Genomic DNA, 18,509 nt, shown 5'->3' on the forward strand with positions numbered 1-18,509 from the left:
ATGAGTGGCCAGTATAAATGAGAGTTTTTAAATATAAATGGAATGAATTGGTTGAAGAAGGAGAAGAGAACTAACATTCATTAAGTACCTATAAATGTTACCACATATTAATCTTTGTAAAAATTCTAGGAAGGAAATATTACTATTAACATTTAAAATATATTCAGCAATTAATTGACCAGTCTAAGATTGTATAGCTAGTAGTAAGCTTCTTGGAGGGAATGTGAAACTAGGTCTTTCTGACTCTCTAAAATATACACAGTTTCCATTTTATCTGGTTATCTTCAGAACGTCTGTTTACCATACAGAGTCCCATATCTGATGGATGGTTAGATGAATGTAATGTATGAATATATAAATTTAATAAACATTGAATTCTATTTCTACTGTAAATTCTCCTCACAGGGATGAGATCAGAACTTGTTTTAATTTCAGAATATGAAGTTGTGTTTTATATTTTAGGACCAGTGACAAAAGGAGAAACTTGGCCAAGCAAAAAGCTGAGGCTCAAAGAAGGCTTTATGGTCAAAATTCAATAAAAAGGCTCTTACCAGGCTCCTCAGACTGGGAACAGCAGAGACACCAGTTGGAGAAGCGGAAAGAAGAGTTGGTATGAAAAAGTTTAACGAAGCACCCACAGTTTGAATTGTGTGATTCATTTGTCAGGTTTTATTTGAAAAATTTCTTTATTTCTAGAAAGAGAGACTTGCTCAAGTACGAAAGCAGATCTCGCGAGAAGAACATGAAAATCGACATATGGGGAATTATAGGTAACTGTGCTGCCATTTTTGTATAGATTGAAGAAATGAAGTGTCAAAGCAATCATTCTGTGTTTTTTAGCCTTTTAGGCTTATTTTAAGCACTGTTCTTTCATTCAGAGAAAGTGCTTTTTACTTAATATTCTTCAGGAAAGGTAGTCAGCAAGGAGATGGTTCAGAATTGAGAGAGCTTCTGTTGGTCTGCCTTTGGGGGTGGCTGTAGGAGGGCTTTTTAAACCAGCTGTCGTCCTGTGACTATATTTAGTTATAATGTGGTATTTGAAGAAAGTCAGGATTCAGGACTGCTAGTCTTCTTCCTGCTAATTCATAGTGGTTGCTGTTCTTTGTTTTAAAACTCAAATGCTTCAGGAACCAGGCAAATAATGAAAATGTTTACAGGAGTTAGGTATGAGACAATAGAGAGGGGTGTGTACTATGCTGAACTGGAACCCCTCTACAATATCACCCTTGACAGGATCCAAAGGGGAACCCCCCTAAGCTCCTCCAGTTCTTAGAAAGATTGCCCATCCTCCCAAGCCTTGACACTGCCCTTGCAGGATTAAGGAACATGGGAGGGTGCAGTTTCTTGCACTTGTGGTCAGATGTTCATTCCTGGCCTTAACAGCATCCATAGTAGTGATGAGAACACATTCCTCCCGCCCTATCTCTACCTGATTCTCTCTACTGGAGAGACAAATTCTGTCACCACAAAAGAGATCATCAGAACTAATGCCTATAATCTTGTATAATTCAGTAACCACACTAAGTCAGAAATTTCTGCCTTATCTCTCATTACCTGATAGTATTTCTCCAATTTGTCCAATTGTTATTCTTCTCCAACCATTTCCCCCAACCAAACCTTTATGCTTTACCTTCTGGAACTGCATTGTTTAGTGATAATTCTCTAGATAAACTTTACTTTGTGTGAGTAGCAGATGAAAATTCATGAATTTCTCATAACTATATTCATCTTTATTTCTAGCACCTGGTAATGTGACTGGCACAGAGTAGGAAGTCAAGGATTATCTATGTAGTTGATCTTAACTATTGAGCTATGATAGCTTCTTTTAAATAAATCGGTTTATCTGATTTTGTTGTAGACGAATTTATCCTCCTGAAGATAAAACACTACTTGAAAAGTATGAAAACTTGTTGGCTGTTGCCTTTCAGACCTTCCTTTCAGGAAGAGCAGCTTCATTCCAGCGAGAGCTGAATAATCCTTTGAAAAAGATGAAGGTAAGAGAATGAGTGTTTTTTTTATTTGAGAATATTACAAGTGTACAAATGTTTTGGTTACATAAATTGCTTTTATACAGTTTGAGTTAAGTTATAAGTGCGTTCGTCACCCACATAGTGTGCATTGTACCTGTTAGGTGTGAATTTACCCATCTCCTCCTCCCCCCTCTCACCTGCTTGATTTCTGTTGAATTTTACTACCCTATGTGTACATGAGTGTTGATCTATAAGTTTCAATTTAGTCGTGAGTCCATATGGTTTTTGTTCTTCCATTATTATGATACTTCACTTAAAAGGATAGTCTCTAGTTCTATCCAGGTTGTTATAAAAGATATTAATTTATCATATTTTTAATGGCTGAGTAATACTCCATGGTATACATCTACCACATTTTATTGATCCACTCAAAGCCCCAAAACAACAGATGCTGGTGTGGATGCAACTAGTACAACCTCTGTGGAAATTAGTATGGAGATCCCTCAGTACCTACCATTTGATCCAGCAATCCCACTACTAGGTGCTTACGAGAAGGAAAAAAAAAGACATTTTATAAAAAAGACACCTGCACTTGAATGTTTATAGCAGCATAATACATAATTGCAAAGATGTAGAAACAACCCAAGTGCCCATCAATACATGATAATGACTGTTTATATAAAGAAAAAAAGAATAAAGCCAAACAACATGTCTTTAAAAACAACTCACCTTATAAGATGCACTTTCCACAGGCTTTTTGTTTTAACAGTTGGTAACATTTCATAACGAACCAGGTGATTTTGTAAATAAGATGTGTAACAGGACAAATTATGGAGTAGAGAATTTTGATATTATGTTGTAATATCAGTATATTGTAAAACCATGGGTTATTATGTAGATATGTATACGTAATAAAGAAATCCATTGAATTAACCTAGTGGTTTGTGACATTCTCACTATCTGGATTATAACTAACATACAATATTTTTTCCTGATACTACATAGACCAGGCATATGAGAGGAAGTAACTGAAACACACATACACAAACACATTCTCATCTGTTTACCTCAATGAAAGGTCTATTCATTTTCTATTACAGCATAAGAAACCACTTCATTTATTTGCTCATTATTCTGCAATCTTGGCTGGGCACAGTTGAATGATTCTTCTGCTGGTCTTGCCTGGAGTGAATCACACAGTAGCATTTGTGAGAAAGCTCAGCTGGGGCTAGAAATCCAAGGTGGCTTTACTCACATATCTGGCAGGTCAGATAAGATAACTGGAACATCTGGGAGCTGGCTGGGTGTCTCTTCCTTCCTACATGATGTCTCAGCAGAGTAGCCAGATCTCTTAATATAGTAGCCCAGAGTTTCAAAAGGGAACATTTCAAGAAGACTCTCTTTATCGTAGCAGAATCTCTCTGCCTATTATAGACCTGATCTCTGCCCACCCATGTCCAGAATTGACAAATGACCCCAAACTAGAAAGTGGCCACTCATCTCTGCTCATCTAGGAAGAACTTTTCCCTCTCTGGAATTCAGTTTCTTTGTACTACTTTTTATCTATGGCTTTCTGAAGTTTTGAAAAATATGATTGTTTAGCTTATCTGGCTTTTTCTAGCTGTTGTGATGAAAGTATTATCTGTTATGATCTCAAGAACTCCTTGAGTTTCTTCTTAACCATCTTGTGCTGCTATCCATGGAATTCATTATAGGATTATTATTTAATTAAAATTTTATAATAGCAGACTTTTGGTATCTTAATAGCTAAACTTCCTTAGATTGGGACAAAGAACTTATTTTACAAATTTCTACGGCACTATAAGATTTCTAGTTTCTTCAAAAATCTTGTTTTAAAGTGACATTGAAATATAAATCATAAATATATAGATAAAATTGTGATATTTTTATAGGTTAATAATATCTCAATGAAGCAGTTGATTATAGCTCTGTGAGGGTAGCTATTATACTCCTATTGTTCTGAAATGCTCAATATCCACTGGGGTGTATGTTTTTATAACTTTTCCTTTTGACTTCAAAATGACTCTAGAAGAGCACAAGAAAGGTACCATGGCATTGTGCATTTGTACCACCATTAATGACTATAAACTAAAAATCTTCATAAAGCTCTAAAAATACTCTTGTACAATTGTTAAAATTTTGAAAGAGTTTCATTAAATAGTGCCCATTCAGCAAAAACTAACATTAGCTTGTTTCTAAATAAAACTATTAGGCCAATCATCAGTTTTCTGTCTGGAGTTTTAATATTATTATGCACTAATCAGTATAAAAGTAATTGGTGAACTTGTCTGGAAAATCAGAGTGAACCTCGAGAAATTTTAAAGTGTATGATAGGCTAATTTATTGAATTATTGTACTTTTATATTTTAATGGTATACTGGGGTATAAGGATACAATTGTTTATGGTGATAATACACAATAGATTTCAGCTGTGTTATTTATATTGCCAGATTTTAGTGAAAGTTTCTTCAAGAGAGTTTGACATAACCTTTTATTTCTCCTTTGATCTGAATAATCCTCACTAAATAGTTTCAGGAATCTTTTTGTATATTATTTTGTGGAGATTAATGAACTTGGAAAAATTCTAGGGTCTATTACTGATCATAATTTTAATTAAAATATTTTTTGAAGGAGGAAGATATTTTGGATCTTCTGGAACAATGTGAAATTGATGATGAAAAGTTGACGGGAAAAACTGCCAAACCTCGAGGACCAAAGGTGCAGTACCTCTACCTTCCTTAGTATCAAAGTAAATACTACTAAGTACAGTTATTTTTTTCCTCTTGATATTTCTTATGCAAACGATTGGTGCTGCTTTCAAGGAACTGTAGGGACTGTGCATCCAGTGCAGATAGAGTTGGGAAGATGATGTTATCTCACACTCCGGAGAAGTTTTGTTTTGTTAGTTTATTTCATATTTTGGTTTTTCCCCTAATGTTAGTGAAAGCCCCATGAGTCAGGGCCAAGAGGGACCTAGAACTAGTACTCTTACTATAAACTAAGTATTAAGTTTTCCACATACCTCTAGACAGATAATTATCAAAGAAATATATAGCATTATGGATAAGGCAAATCATGACTCTAGAGACGCTTATTGGTTAGCCCTCACTAACAGCATTGATAGTGTTAGTTAAAATAGGTACAGTTCCTACAAATAAATAGAAAGCTGTCACGTAGACAAGAATGGGCAGGTGTTTGGTTTACTCGCGCTGCTTGAAAAATGAGTAGTGCTCTAAACACTTAAGAGAGGTGCAAAGACATTCAAGGTAGAGGGAACATTAAAGGAAAGACATGGAAGTGTGAAATTGCATAGGGTGTTGTAGAAATGATGAAAAGTTTGGTATGACTCAAGTGGAAGGTTCTTAGACAGTGAAATATGGTATGAGATGAGCCTTGGTGAGAGATACCTATCTGGTGGAGATCTTGTATGTCAGACATTGTTCCAAATTATTAATATGTGCTTTATATTGAGGCATTGTAGAATACACAGTTGCTAATTCCTTTAGAACAAATATATTTTAAAATATATGTAAAAGTGAATATTTTCATGAGTCATGGCATCACTTTGGGAAACACTGCGAAGTTTCTAAGCTTTGTATATTAATTATTGCAATTTAGTAAGCCAGACATGAGACACCCTGGGGGCACAATGTTCCTGGTAGAATGGCAAAAGCAAACCCCCTGATAACAGTTGTATATTGTTGAATAGTTCACTTTGTTTCATTTATATAAGGCTTGTCATCCAAACAAAACTATAAACTCTCAGAGGCCAGAATTCACATTGTATGTTTTTTCCAACTCCCTTATTCTAAACAAGTAGTGGGAACTAACAATGTATTTATTGAAATGAAATGACCTGGGTAGTTCCTGTAGTTGTTAAAGCCAAGCAGTATTTCAAAGTGTTAGGAAACTACATAATCAGTCTGAAGTAGATGCATTTTTATAACTTTTATCTCTGTGTTTACTAAGTGTTTAAAGTGAGCCAAACTTCAAAGTAGCTCTTCCTTTTTAGAGGGATGATATCACATGCCAAACACTGGTTTCTAGTGCTTTTACTGGTAGAAGAATAATTGGAGTAATCAAGGTTAAATAAAACTTGTACTTATACTAGGAGATGTAATAACTTTGCACTTATTTGAGAACTTAAGAAATGTAAATTAGCTACATAAATAATAAATACATAAAATATTAGCAATGTTCCTTAAGTTTGATGGTAGGTATGTGGGTATTTGTTTTATTATTCTTTATACATTATATGTTTATACATATTTTATATGTGGCCTATTTCATAATAAAATTGGACATAAAAATAAGTAATATGGTATCTTATAACTCAAAGCCAGTTTACAAATTCCACTTGTAAGTACAAATTGTAAATTTAAATCAAATTTCATTTGTAGTTAAGGCACTATTTGGAGTTTATACTGCTGTGACTTCTAATTAATTATTGCTTGAGCAGTGTAGTGGTCAAAACGTCCCAAAGGCATATATGACACAAGGTTCAGCTATCCATTTCCTGTTGTGATTCTTTATAGGGTCAAATAACTCATTATGTAGTCAAGCTCCTTAAGAAACCTTAAACCTGTTTGCTACGTGAAGTAAGGCACTACTAGCAAGCCTGATTGTGCCACTGTGTCTTCTGGGTATGCTAAGCTTCTGAAGAAACATCCTTCCTCTAGAATTCATATTCCCTAAGACTGTCAAAATGTTTGATGATTGTGTTACTGGTAAATGTTTTTATGCATATCTCTTTGAACATTGTTAGTGCTCAGTAAATATTAGACCATCAAAAAGAGAACAAGTTGGTACCTTAGTGTATTAAAAACTACTTTCCTGCTTTGGTTATTTTTTATCCTTTGCAAAGGCTATAAATTTAAGAAGATCATTCTTTGGCTTTCTATGTATTCCAGGCACTTCATGAAATGCTATTTCTCTCTTTATCTTTCATCCTTCACTGTTACACTAGAGGATATACCTTCTTTCAGTGAAATCCCATGCTATCCAAGGGTTTCATTACAGGGTATGCTAACATCAAAACATTTTGTTTGATTTAACAGAGAACAAGCAACTAGTATACAACTGTAAGAACCTCTCCCAGCAGGAATAGGAGGCATATGGTGTGTGTAATAAATAGTCTCTTAAAATGACTAAGTGCAAAACTGTCTTGTCCTCGGTTATGCACATTCTTTGTGAAGCGAAGCTGTCTTACCTCCCTTCTATTCCTTCACCTGGTGTCATTGGAACCACATTGATTGGGAAGACTGGAAACAAGTGATTCTAACAGAGATATTGGAACATGATAGCATGGCATTTTGAATCTTTACAGATTTACCCTTTTACATGGCAGCTATCCTCTATGCCATACTGATTTTCACATTATACCATTTTTTAAAAATGTAGCATGGGCAATATAAAGCTATGTTACTCCATTATGGCCAGAACCTGTGTGTTAGGATTGCTGTGTGAAAAGACATAAGTTGTTCCTGACCAATTTAGAAAGTGGATAATTAACTAAAAGTTTTTATTTTTATAAATATCCACAGCCAATATAGCCATGTGAGGAATGCCTAACTTGGTGGTGTACATTCATTATCTGAGTGGATAGAGTGGATGGGCTCATAGGCTCTGTTTTAAGATGTGGCCTTATATAAAGTGACTTCTCTGGCTGCTGCTTTTTTATTCTCTTTGCCCCTCTTGTCCTTCCTTCTCCTCCCCAGCACACACACACACACACACACACACACGTACATGCATACACACACATAAACTCTGAATGTTAATGGTACAACAGAGCTATATCTCTGAGTCTCATTGAGTAATCTCTCTGTAGGGAATAAATAAAAGCTGAGGACATTTCTGATTTTTATATTTTTATCTCAAATATTTTTCCTTTATTTTGTTATTTTTTGTTTATTAATACTGTGGCCCTTTATTTCAATCATATAGAAACAGCATTTTCCTGATGATGACTGAGGTATATCATTTAGGAAAGAATAGTTTGCAGAGAGAGAACGATTAGTGACTAGCACTGTAGGCTAAGCAGACAGGAGCAGTAGCACTTTGGGGATTCTCAGCGTTCCGTGAAAAGCAGCAAGCATAAGGTGGGAATTAAAAATAGTAACTAATCATGTTAGTAAGCCTATGTTTTTTGGAATTCTAACAAGAAAGATAACACATTTCCCTCTATTTTAGCCTCTGTGTTCTATGCCAGAGAGCAGTGAGATGACGAAAAGACAGAAGTACTACAGCAGTGACAGCAGTTACGATAGTGGCAGCAGCTCTTCGGAATCCGATGAAAATGAAAAAGAAGAGTATCAAAATAAGAAAAGAGAAAAGGAAGTTACATATAATCTTAAACAGCCCAACCACTACAAATTAATTCAACAACCCAGTAAGTCAATTTCTACAAATTTAGGTATTATGTGAAGAATTATGGAACTGAAATTTATTGAACTCAATAAAGGTCCTTGGGCCAAATGAACCCTTGTCGTCATGTGTGAGGAGACCTGGATTCTATCCCACTTCTTTCCTGGGCACATCCCTCAATCCCTTTCAAGTTCTACAAGTAGAAACAAAAGGGCTGAGTTAAGGATCCATCCTTCTATATTTCATAGTTTTTGTTAAGTGTCAGATTTTTGCGTGGGTTTTATAAATTGTGCTTCATGGCTGATATGCTGGTTAATTCTATTTTAAGCCAGTATATTCTCCCTCATTCCATTCCTTCCTCTCTACGACTTCTCTGTCACCCACTATGTTTTATACTATCACCTATTTTTAAAAAATGTATCTATCTCTCTGAATATTTGACTTGAATGTATCTGTGAGTCACATAACTGTGAAATAGTTGAAGTTTTGTTCCCTCCCATCTTCATCACAGTGAACACCTAAATCAGGGCGTTTGGTGCCTGGAAAGTATTTAGGAGACCAACCAACCAGCTTCTCCATCTCCTTCCTTTCCTGCTTCCTTTTCTCTCCTTCTACCTTTATTTCTTCTCACATTCTCTTTCTCTCTGTTACTTTCTGACTTTGATTTCTTCTTTAATCTCAAGTGTCCAATACTGTGTTTGTTACTCTTCCTTCATCCCCGGATGTCCAATGTACTATTGCTGTTTTCATGCACTCACTTGGAAAACCCTGTCCTAATGCTGCCTCCAATCCAGGACTTCAATTAACTCTTGTCTCTCGTATCCCTATCTGCCTTATGTTCCACTGTCTTAGGGTTCCACTAAAGAGACCAGTTCAATAATGCAATAAACACAATCATGAGCCCTTGTTGATCTCCAACAATGGTTTAATATGTTAACTTCCCAGATAAGGTGTATATTTTAAAATTGGCCTCCCATGAGTATGGCAAAATGAATGAGGAATGAAGAACCAATAGATGGAGATTTTAGAGCAATGGTCTTTCCTTTATTTCCAAATCATTTCATAAAGATACATGCTGCTACTGTTCCTGTCTTAGAGGGTTTATATAGAGAAGAAATAACGTATTATGTTCCACTTCATTTATTTATTTACTCATTTAAGACTGTGGTCCCCAGCCCCTGGGCTATTGCCCAGTATCGATCTGTGGCCTGTTGGGAACCAGGCTGCACATCCCCACCTGAGTGTTCTCCCAACACCTCCCCACCGTTGGTGGAAAAATTGTCTTCCATGAAACTTAGGAACTGAGCCTCACAGCAGGAGGTGAACAGTGGGCAAACAAAGGAGAGTGAAGCTTCATCTGTATTTACAGCTGCTTCCTACTGCTCGCATCACCACTTGAGCTCCGCCTCCTCCCCCAACTTCCGTGGAAAAGTTGTCTTCCCTGAAACTGGTCCCTGATGCCAAAAAAGTTGGGGACTGCTGATTAAGAGATGTTTATTGAGCACCTGTCCCAGAGTTTGTAAGCTATTTTCTCAATTGCTTCCTTTTTTTCTTCAAGATTCCTTAAATACTTTCAGTGTGTCTTTGTGTAAGTATGGTTCTGTTTTAGTTTTGGAAGCTGACATTTTTCTGCCCAAATTTTGTTAGTTTTTTAATCTCTTTCCTATTAGCTAATATGCACATCCCTAACAGCATGAATCGATGTGGCATAGGGATAGGATAGAGAAAAAATTGCTAAGGTTCTTATAGCTCTGAGACTGTTCTTTGTTTTCAGGCCTATGGGTAAATAAATTGAGATCAGACAATAGTGTACTAAAATATGATACAGATTTAAAAATATTTTTGAGTATGAATTCTCATTTTAAATCCAGCCTAATTCAATTACATATCCTTTTCCTTATCAGTTATATTTTCCTTTTATACTCATGAGGAATTATAACAAGAGTTTCACTTTGTTTTATGTTCTTTCTTTAACCTTACACTAAGGAACATCATAGCCACAAATCCTCTTTGAGTTTTGTCTGCAGAGTGATGCTGATGACTAAGGACAAAATCCTGATTACGTATAACACTTTCTCTTGTAGATAGTTAACTTGAAAAATTAAAACTTGTTATAGCATTAAAGGGATATATTTTGATTTGATACAAGGTAGTCATATAAAAACTATATAAATATTTTTCTCACCTAATTGGGGGATGTAAGTTACAAATATTTTTGTTACTCTACCCAAACATCATTGGCATGTCTAGCTACTTAGTTATTCTGTCTGAATTTCCAATGTTTGTAGGTGAAAAATGGGCATCTGTGTTGATTCAAGAGAAAGGATGTTTTCCTTTTGCCCTATGATTAGGTTATACAGAACCAAACTATTACCTTTTTAAGCCCTCAAAGGGAGCAGGACTAGAAGATAGTTAGTTGCAAATGCTTTTGGTATTTTCTTAATATAAGTTTGACCATTGTACATATTAAATATTTGCAGTTCTTTGTAAAAAAGAAAAAAGATTGACCAGTGGTAATGTTCCTCACATAGCTCTCTCTAGAAGCAGTGTCCTTACAAAAAATGTTGCGATTTTCAGATTCAGAAGGAAGTTAACAGAACAGAGAGAAATGTTTTTTTAAACATCCTTTATAGCTTTTATGAGTATCCTATTTTGTACCCTCCAGAATCTAAATGAGAGGAGTATTAGGCTACTTTTTAGAAATACATCCCTAAGTATAAGGTTTATATCTATGCCTTTGTAAAGGTTTAAATTTTTTTCAACAGCTAATGAAGAGAAATATTTGGGTATTCAACCTGACTTCATGTGAGTTTTATTAAGTTATTTAATTAATGAAGATTGATATATTCCCTGAGGGGAGAGAGAATATAGAACAGAGGATATATAGAACATATGAGTTTTAAAAAATTAAAATGTTGGTGGTATTATTAGGTAATCTATTTCCCTGTGTCAGGCATCAAAATTTATCTGGAATAGTTGGTTCTCTTTCTTAAATGTTCTCAGTATGCATTGGGGAAGATATTTTCTATTAAATAGTTTTCCCTAGATATTTATTCTGTTAACAACCCTATAGATCCATACATTTTTTTCTTCACTTAAATCTTTTACTATTGAAACTTAATCTAATTTAAAATTCTTTTCTCTTAGAATAAGAAAACTATCTATTTAGTACTACTCTTAGAATGACCAATTATATATTTAAACTCCATTAGGATCATCTCTACATTTTCTTCTGTTTCATTATTTTTTTCTCATGGACCTGAAACTCTATAACTTATCTGTTTGGCCTGGTCACTCTCTAGACTCCTTTCCAGCCCTCGCTATAAATCTTGATGTAAAATACACAATCTCCAATCTATACACAGATTCTGATAAGTGACTGGTCTAATCCCAAGGATAGTGGGTGACATCATGGTATTATAGAAAGATGGAGGGCATTGGAATTAGATAGGTCAGAACTGAAACCTGAGCTTGGCCACTTTCTTGCTGTGTGACCTTGAGAAAGTTCTTTCTCTGAGTCTCTGGGCAACAGAGATCCCTACTTCAGAGGGTTTCTAGGAGGATTAAGATAAAAGTATAGCACCTAGCACAATGCCTGGCTTCGAGAAGGTGCTCCATAAATGTTAATTTTCCTTTCTTCTGGTTCTTTTATGTCATATTTTGAGAATATAACATTAAAATACTATTTATAGTATTATTCCCAAAAGAGCCATTATCTATATGTCACAGGGGTTCTGCACCAAGTTCACTGTTTAAATTGAAAAATTTACTCCAAACTCATATTCTCATGATGGTGCCTATGCTTTGACATTTATTTCACTCTGCTACCACCTGGTCTAGACTTTATTTATTTTTTTTTTTTGGTATTTATTTAATTTATTCATGGTATTATGGGGGTAGTTTATATAGTACTAATACAGTGGGACCCTTGTACTAACACTGTTGCTATATTACCCCTCTTCTCCATCATCGATAGGCTCCATACGTCGCTCAGTCAGCTGCCCACGGTCCATCTCTGCTCAGTCACCTTCCAGTGGGGACATCCGCCCTTTTTCTGCTCAACAAATGATATCTGTACCACGGCCAACTTCAGCGTCTCGGTCACATTCCTTAAACCGTGCTTCCTCCTACACAAAGCATCTGCCTCACAGTAACAATGTCAGCTCTATCAGCTCACAGGTGGTAAGTCAACTATTTTGCTCTTTCAAGATTGCAGGAAGCCCTACTCAGAATCTAGGTGACAAAGGGGATCAGATGAGAGGAGGACAGATTTGAACCTCAGACCCTTTCTACAATCCAACTCATATCCTCCTGGAATTTGCATTATTCATCTATCTTAGCCTAAAATTTAGTATGGAGTCTTAAAAGGCAGACTCCACTATATCACTAAACTTGAAGATGGACACTAAGAATAGCATTATTTTATTTTTCCATTTGCTAATGTAGTAGTATAATATTGTTGAAAATCACCTGAGTAAATGTGTGGTTTTGCAGTGTATTATGCAGTCTATCTGTAAATTTGAGGAAATTTGTTTTATGGAAAATTTTACTTAATGGTATAGTTGATTAGTAGGTTAAAAAATGATAGATAAGTTTTCCTTAGAGCACTTAAATACAATGCTATTTATAATGTTTTCTATATATTAAATTAACATAGAGTATTCCCTCCTCAGCATGTGAATCCCAGAGATTCAGTATTGAGAAAGTAGTGACTTTATTAGTATTTGCAAATAGGCTTACCTTTAGATGCTCAACTAGACAAGTACCTTCACCTAGACTAGGGATTTATTTAATTTGTTTATTTAATGTGGATGGTGTTTCCAAAGGGAAGAGTCAGGAAATATAAGGGAATGAATTTCACTTGGTAACAATGATTGATTTTTTTTTTTTAATCAAGATTTTTTACCTGAGGTATATGTAATAAATTAAACTGACCAGGGAGTCCTTTTTGAATACTCATATTTTTATTTTGGCATTTTGAGCCAAAAAAATGTAAGTGTGTAGAAGTGGGAAAGATACTCTTGGAAATCATATCCATTTAATCTTAAAAATTTACAAATGTAAAAAAAAACTTTTTTCCTTTTTCATTGTTATTTTTTTCAATTAAAAGTGCATCATTTTTACCTAGAAATGTCTTTCAGATTATACTGGCACAATGAAATAAGACCCCCTCCAAATATCTGTATTCTTTCAAATTTAAGAGTGATTCTTTGCGGAAACTGAAAACAAAAGAACAAGAAGATGATCTAACAAGTCAGACCTTATTTGTTCTCAAGGACATGAAGATCCGGTTTCCAGGAAAGTCAGATGCAGAATCAGAACTTCTGATAGAAGATGTGCGTATTTGATGTATATAAAATACCAAGGAGATCATACCTTTTTATTCTTCTTAAAATATTAAAATTTTTATTTCCTGATGACATACTCGATGACATACCAAACTTAACTAATATTCTTTTCAACATCCACAGGCTTTAGAAAATACAGGAGTTTATTTTAACTATTATGATTCAAGAACAATGAGATCACATTTATAATCAGTAATGCAAAATATATTTTAGTATTTAGTCCTATTTTAATGATAAGACTGCTTCATCAAACAAGAATAATTAGTGTCAAATAATTATTGTTCTTAATGATGAAAGAAATACCAGGTTAAGCTTGCTTCTGTAAAGATTTAGAAAGATCAAATATGGAATGGGATATGATGAAAAATTGGGGCCCTGGCATAAAATGTCAATAATATTTGAATGTGGCACCTTTAATGTCATATAGTTTGGGGTTAAATTTTGAAATGACTTAAGCTGTGTGTGTTTTTCTTGCTACACATACATGTGCACCACCCAGTGGAACATTCTAAAATGGCAGAGGGTCCTAAAATTCATATGAAAATCAATGAAGTTCTCATAATTCAGAAATAAGATTCAAATATTTTTTGGTGAAAGAGCATTTCTTCACACAAGGTTCCATTTCTTCACTGAAACATCCTTTTCAAATGGTCATTCTTAGATTATTCCTCAGTAATAGAGCTTTGTTTTCTGGGCTCCCTACATTTTTTTTTTTTTTTTTTTTGCAGAGGAGAAGGCACCATCTAGTGGCCAACTGTAGGATAAAACCACAGCCACACAGTTGGTCTTTTTTGCTTTTTAGCATTGCTTTAGACCTGTCTGATGCAAGTGTATAGAAACAAAAATAAATGAGGCATTCTTGGTTTAAAACCTTCATAATGGCAATTTATATTGTGTGATAATGATATAATCATAAACAAAGCCCGCAAACATACATTTTGTTGTTATATATAAAAAGTGAAAATGATATCTGGTTTGCAAGGAGTTGCTACTTGTGTTACATTAAAAGAAAGGGAATAAAAATAACATTGGTTGTAAGGTATACATATGTTTTTATTTTCATATATTATCTGATAAAGTTCTTTTCTAAGTAAAGCCAATGACTTTGTACTACTTTATTTTATATATTGCTTAGAAATATTACTTATATTCTACATTTTTGAATCAGGTAGAAGAATATTAGGCAGTCAGACAGTAGAACTGATATTCATGGCTAATGTGATTGTTCTGTAAAGAACATATATAGACTTATATAATTAATAATTATATCAGATATTATATTACTATATGTTCACTATATGCAATATTTTAATCTGCTTGCTACAGTATATATTACTAGAATATACATTTAGAAATTTTGCGGATTTGCACAAAAAACAAAACAAATGTATAGTAGAATCCTAATTATATATAGGCTGCCTTCTAATGTATTATTCAATATTTTATTATTATGAGTGATATGATAAATATAACTCTTGAAATAAAAATGGAAAGTCTGTCTTGGATTTCTTCCCAAACCTTATGTGCCTGAAAACATTTGACTTTCATTCATTAGAGAGTATGTTGGCCCAAAAAGAAAAGAAAGCTTTGGATTCAGATGGCTTCTTTACCTTATGTTAGAAATCTTTGCACTTTTTTTTTTATAAAAGTCAGCATTCTTTTTTTTTTTTTTTTTTTTTTTTTTGAGACAGAGTCTGGTTCTGTTGCCCGGGCTAGAGTGAGTGCCGTGGTGTCAGCCTAGCTCACAGCAACCTCAAACTCCTGGGCTTAAGCGATCCTACTGCCTCAGCCTCCCCAGTAACTGGGACTACAGGCATGCGCCACCATGCCCGGCTAATTTTTTCTATGTATATTTTTAGTTGGCCAGATAATTTCTTTCTATTTTTTAGTAGAGATGGGGTCTCACTCTTGCTCAGGCTGGTCTCGAACTCCTGACCTCGAGCGATCCACCCGCCTCGGCCTCCCAGAGTGCTAGGATTACAGGCGTGAGCCACCGCGCCTGGCCAAAAGTCAGCATTCTTTATTGCAAGTAATAATTCAGTGCTATCATTACACAAATTAATTAAGCTGTTTTTTATTAATATAAAAAAATAAATATTTATTACTTTTGATGAACATCCTAGATTAAATTTCTTAATATTTTTCCCCAAAATAGATCATCGATAACTGGAAGCATCATAAAACAAAAGTGGCTTCATATTGGCTCATAAAATTGGACTCTGTAAAACAACGAAAAGTGAGTAATGCTCAAAAAGAGTTTTGCTCTAACAGATTATGTATTAAGCTAGGATCATTAAGCCAAATTCATACTCAAACCTTTTACATGCTCCTTTGTTTACCTAGCTCTTCAACAACTATTTATAAAGTGCCTCCTGTGTGTCAGGCACTGTTCTAGGTTCTGAAGATAAAAAAAGTGAACTTAAAAAAATCCATGCTTTCACAGAGTTTACATTCTAGTTAAGATGTTTGATAACAAATGTGGAATGTGAGGTGGTACAGATAGCTCTCTGTATCTGTGGGTTATGCATCCATGGATTCATCCAACCAGGTATTGAATATATTTGGGGGATAAAAAATGATGTACAGGCTTCTTTTTCTTGTCATTATTTCCTAAACATTACAATGTAACAACTATTTACATAGGATTTACACTGTATTAAGCATTATAATTAATCTAAAGATGAATTAAAGTATATGGCAGGATGTGCATAAGTTATATACAAACACTACACCATTTTATATTAGGGACTTGAATTTTGGTATCTGTGGGGGGTCCCCAAACCAATCCTCGCAGGTACTGAGTGATGACTGTATAAAGTACTATGAAGAAAAATAAAGCAGAATAAAAAAAATAGGAGGTAACATTTGAATAACAACTTAAATGAAATGAGAATCAGGCAGAGGGAAGAGCAAATACAAAGATTCTGAGGTTGGAATTAGCTTGATATACATCTGAGGCATACTAAGGCACCATTTTATTCAGTTATTTATAGTTTGTGTTTTCTGGAAAAGTATGAGTGATGTGGTGTAGTGGTAAGAGATGAGGTTGAACAGATAGGCAAGGCTCATATCACAACTTCTGAGATGGAAAAATATTGAGTTTTATTCCAATTGATGAGAAAATATTAAAAGAATTTGAGTAGAAGAGTTACACGTCTGGTTTATAACTTAAAAGGATCATGAGAACTACTGGTGGAGAACAGAACCGGGGGAGAAGGAATGTGGGAAATAGGAGTAGAGACCAGCTAGAAGGTTTTCAGGGTAAGTGAGGCAGGGTGTTAACTGAATGGGCAGATGCTGGAGAAAGAGCAAGAGCAGGGTTTTGTTGTTGCTGTTGTTTTCATTTATTTGGACTTTGGACATGCTAGTGTTGACACATTGATTGGACATCCAAATGAAGATGTTCAGTGTATGGTTGTACATACGAGTTTTGAGTTCTGAGCTGAGGTTGTGTATGGTGATAAAAAATTGAGGCATCTCTGAGATATTTAAAGCCTTGGGACTAGATGAGATTACCTAGAGTTTCAAGAACTGAGCCCTGGGCCACTCCTACATACAAAACTCAGAGAGAGGGAGAGGATTCATCAAAGGGGACTGAGAAGGAGCAGCCAGTGAGTTGTCAGAAAACCATGAGAACTGGGTGTCCTGGAAGCCAAGTAAGGAAATTATTTTAGGAACAGAGTAATCAGCTGTGTCAGATGTTGCTGACAGGGGTTGTAAGCTGAGCACTGAGAACCGACTGTTTTTGGCAACATGGAGGTTTGCGATGACCTCAGTGATAACAAATTCAGAAGAGTGGTGGTGGTAAAACTTGATTGGAATATGTTCAAGAGATGAAAAGTGGAGAGGAAAACACCACAGCTAGTACAGGCACTTTTTCAAGAAATTCTGCTATAGAGGGGAAAAGGAAATGCGGTGGTAACTGGAGAGGGATGTGGGTTGATGAGAAGGTTTTCTTAAAGACAAAGGTATTTACAGTTTGCGTGCTGATGGGAATGATCTAGGAGAGAGGAATGGCCCAGGAAGGAGAGGTGATAAAAAGTTCTTACGTAAGAAGAACCCATGGGGGGGGTTTTCCTTACTGAGACCATTTATTCTAATAGGAGGGAAGGCAGGGTGCATGGTAGTGTGGTGGGAAGATGCAAAGGCTTTCTTCTGGCGGGGAGGGCTTCTGGAGCTTTGGGGAGAGAGTAAAAGGCGTGTGGTAGCTGTCTTGGAGAGTGGGAAAAGGGAGTGACCAGTACCCTGAGGGGCTCATTAAATGCACTGTAACGTTATTTTTTTGGATCTATGCTATTTTAGTAGCTTTAGTGAAGTTGCTGTATTCTTTCGGTAATACAAACTATCATTTACCCCTTCTAGGATTAATTGTTAATAAGCCGAAACTTGACACTGATCAGATAAGGACTTTTAAAATTATATACTTTTGTCTGCATGAACTCACTATGGCACATAAACTCATTCAACAAATATCTACTTAGTGTCCTGCCATGTGTCACACACAGTGCTGCTGTTGAGGAGAGTGTAGCAAAGCTGGTAACAGAGGTAGATTGAAAAACATGTATGCCCTGGATTTGTGTTTGCAAAGTCAATGACTCTGGCTTTGATTCATGAAGATAAGGACCTTTTATTAGAATTGGAACCCTGAATTTCCTCAAGTCCATGTAATTTTTGAGTGTAAGCAAATTGCTAATTAAAACAAATAGAGTCCAGAAACAGATTAAAGTATTTATAAGATATTTATACAGGATAGGTGTGGCATTTCAAATCATTGGAGCAAAGATGATTTTTCCACTAAATGATA

General features: G+C 35.2%; 1 protein-coding gene across 4 annotated transcripts in view; it reads left to right on the forward strand.

The window, feature by feature from the left end:
- Positions 1-18,509, forward strand: part of TTLL7 (tubulin tyrosine ligase like 7) — an 86,334-nt gene that overhangs the window by 41,584 nt on the left and 26,241 nt on the right. For all 4 annotated transcript variants that reach the window (XR_006734132.1, XM_045547665.1, XM_045547668.1 and 1 more), the window contains 8 exons: positions 463-610; positions 697-770; positions 1,859-1,994; positions 4,623-4,709; positions 8,184-8,382; positions 12,334-12,539; positions 13,559-13,693; positions 15,861-15,941. Coding sequence is in view for 3 of the 4 variants with exons in the window: in XM_045547665.1 (XP_045403621.1) it covers positions 463-610; positions 697-770; positions 1,859-1,994; positions 4,623-4,709; positions 8,184-8,382; positions 12,334-12,539; positions 13,559-13,693; positions 15,861-15,941 (1,066 nt within the window). In the remaining variant the exon portion in view is untranslated. The remainder of the gene's footprint in view (positions 1-462; positions 611-696; positions 771-1,858; positions 1,995-4,622; positions 4,710-8,183; positions 8,383-12,333; positions 12,540-13,558; positions 13,694-15,860; positions 15,942-18,509) is intronic.

Source organism: Lemur catta, chromosome 3, assembly GCF_020740605.2.
Source record: "Lemur catta isolate mLemCat1 chromosome 3, mLemCat1.pri, whole genome shotgun sequence".
NCBI lineage: Eukaryota > Metazoa > Chordata > Mammalia > Primates > Lemuridae > Lemur > Lemur catta.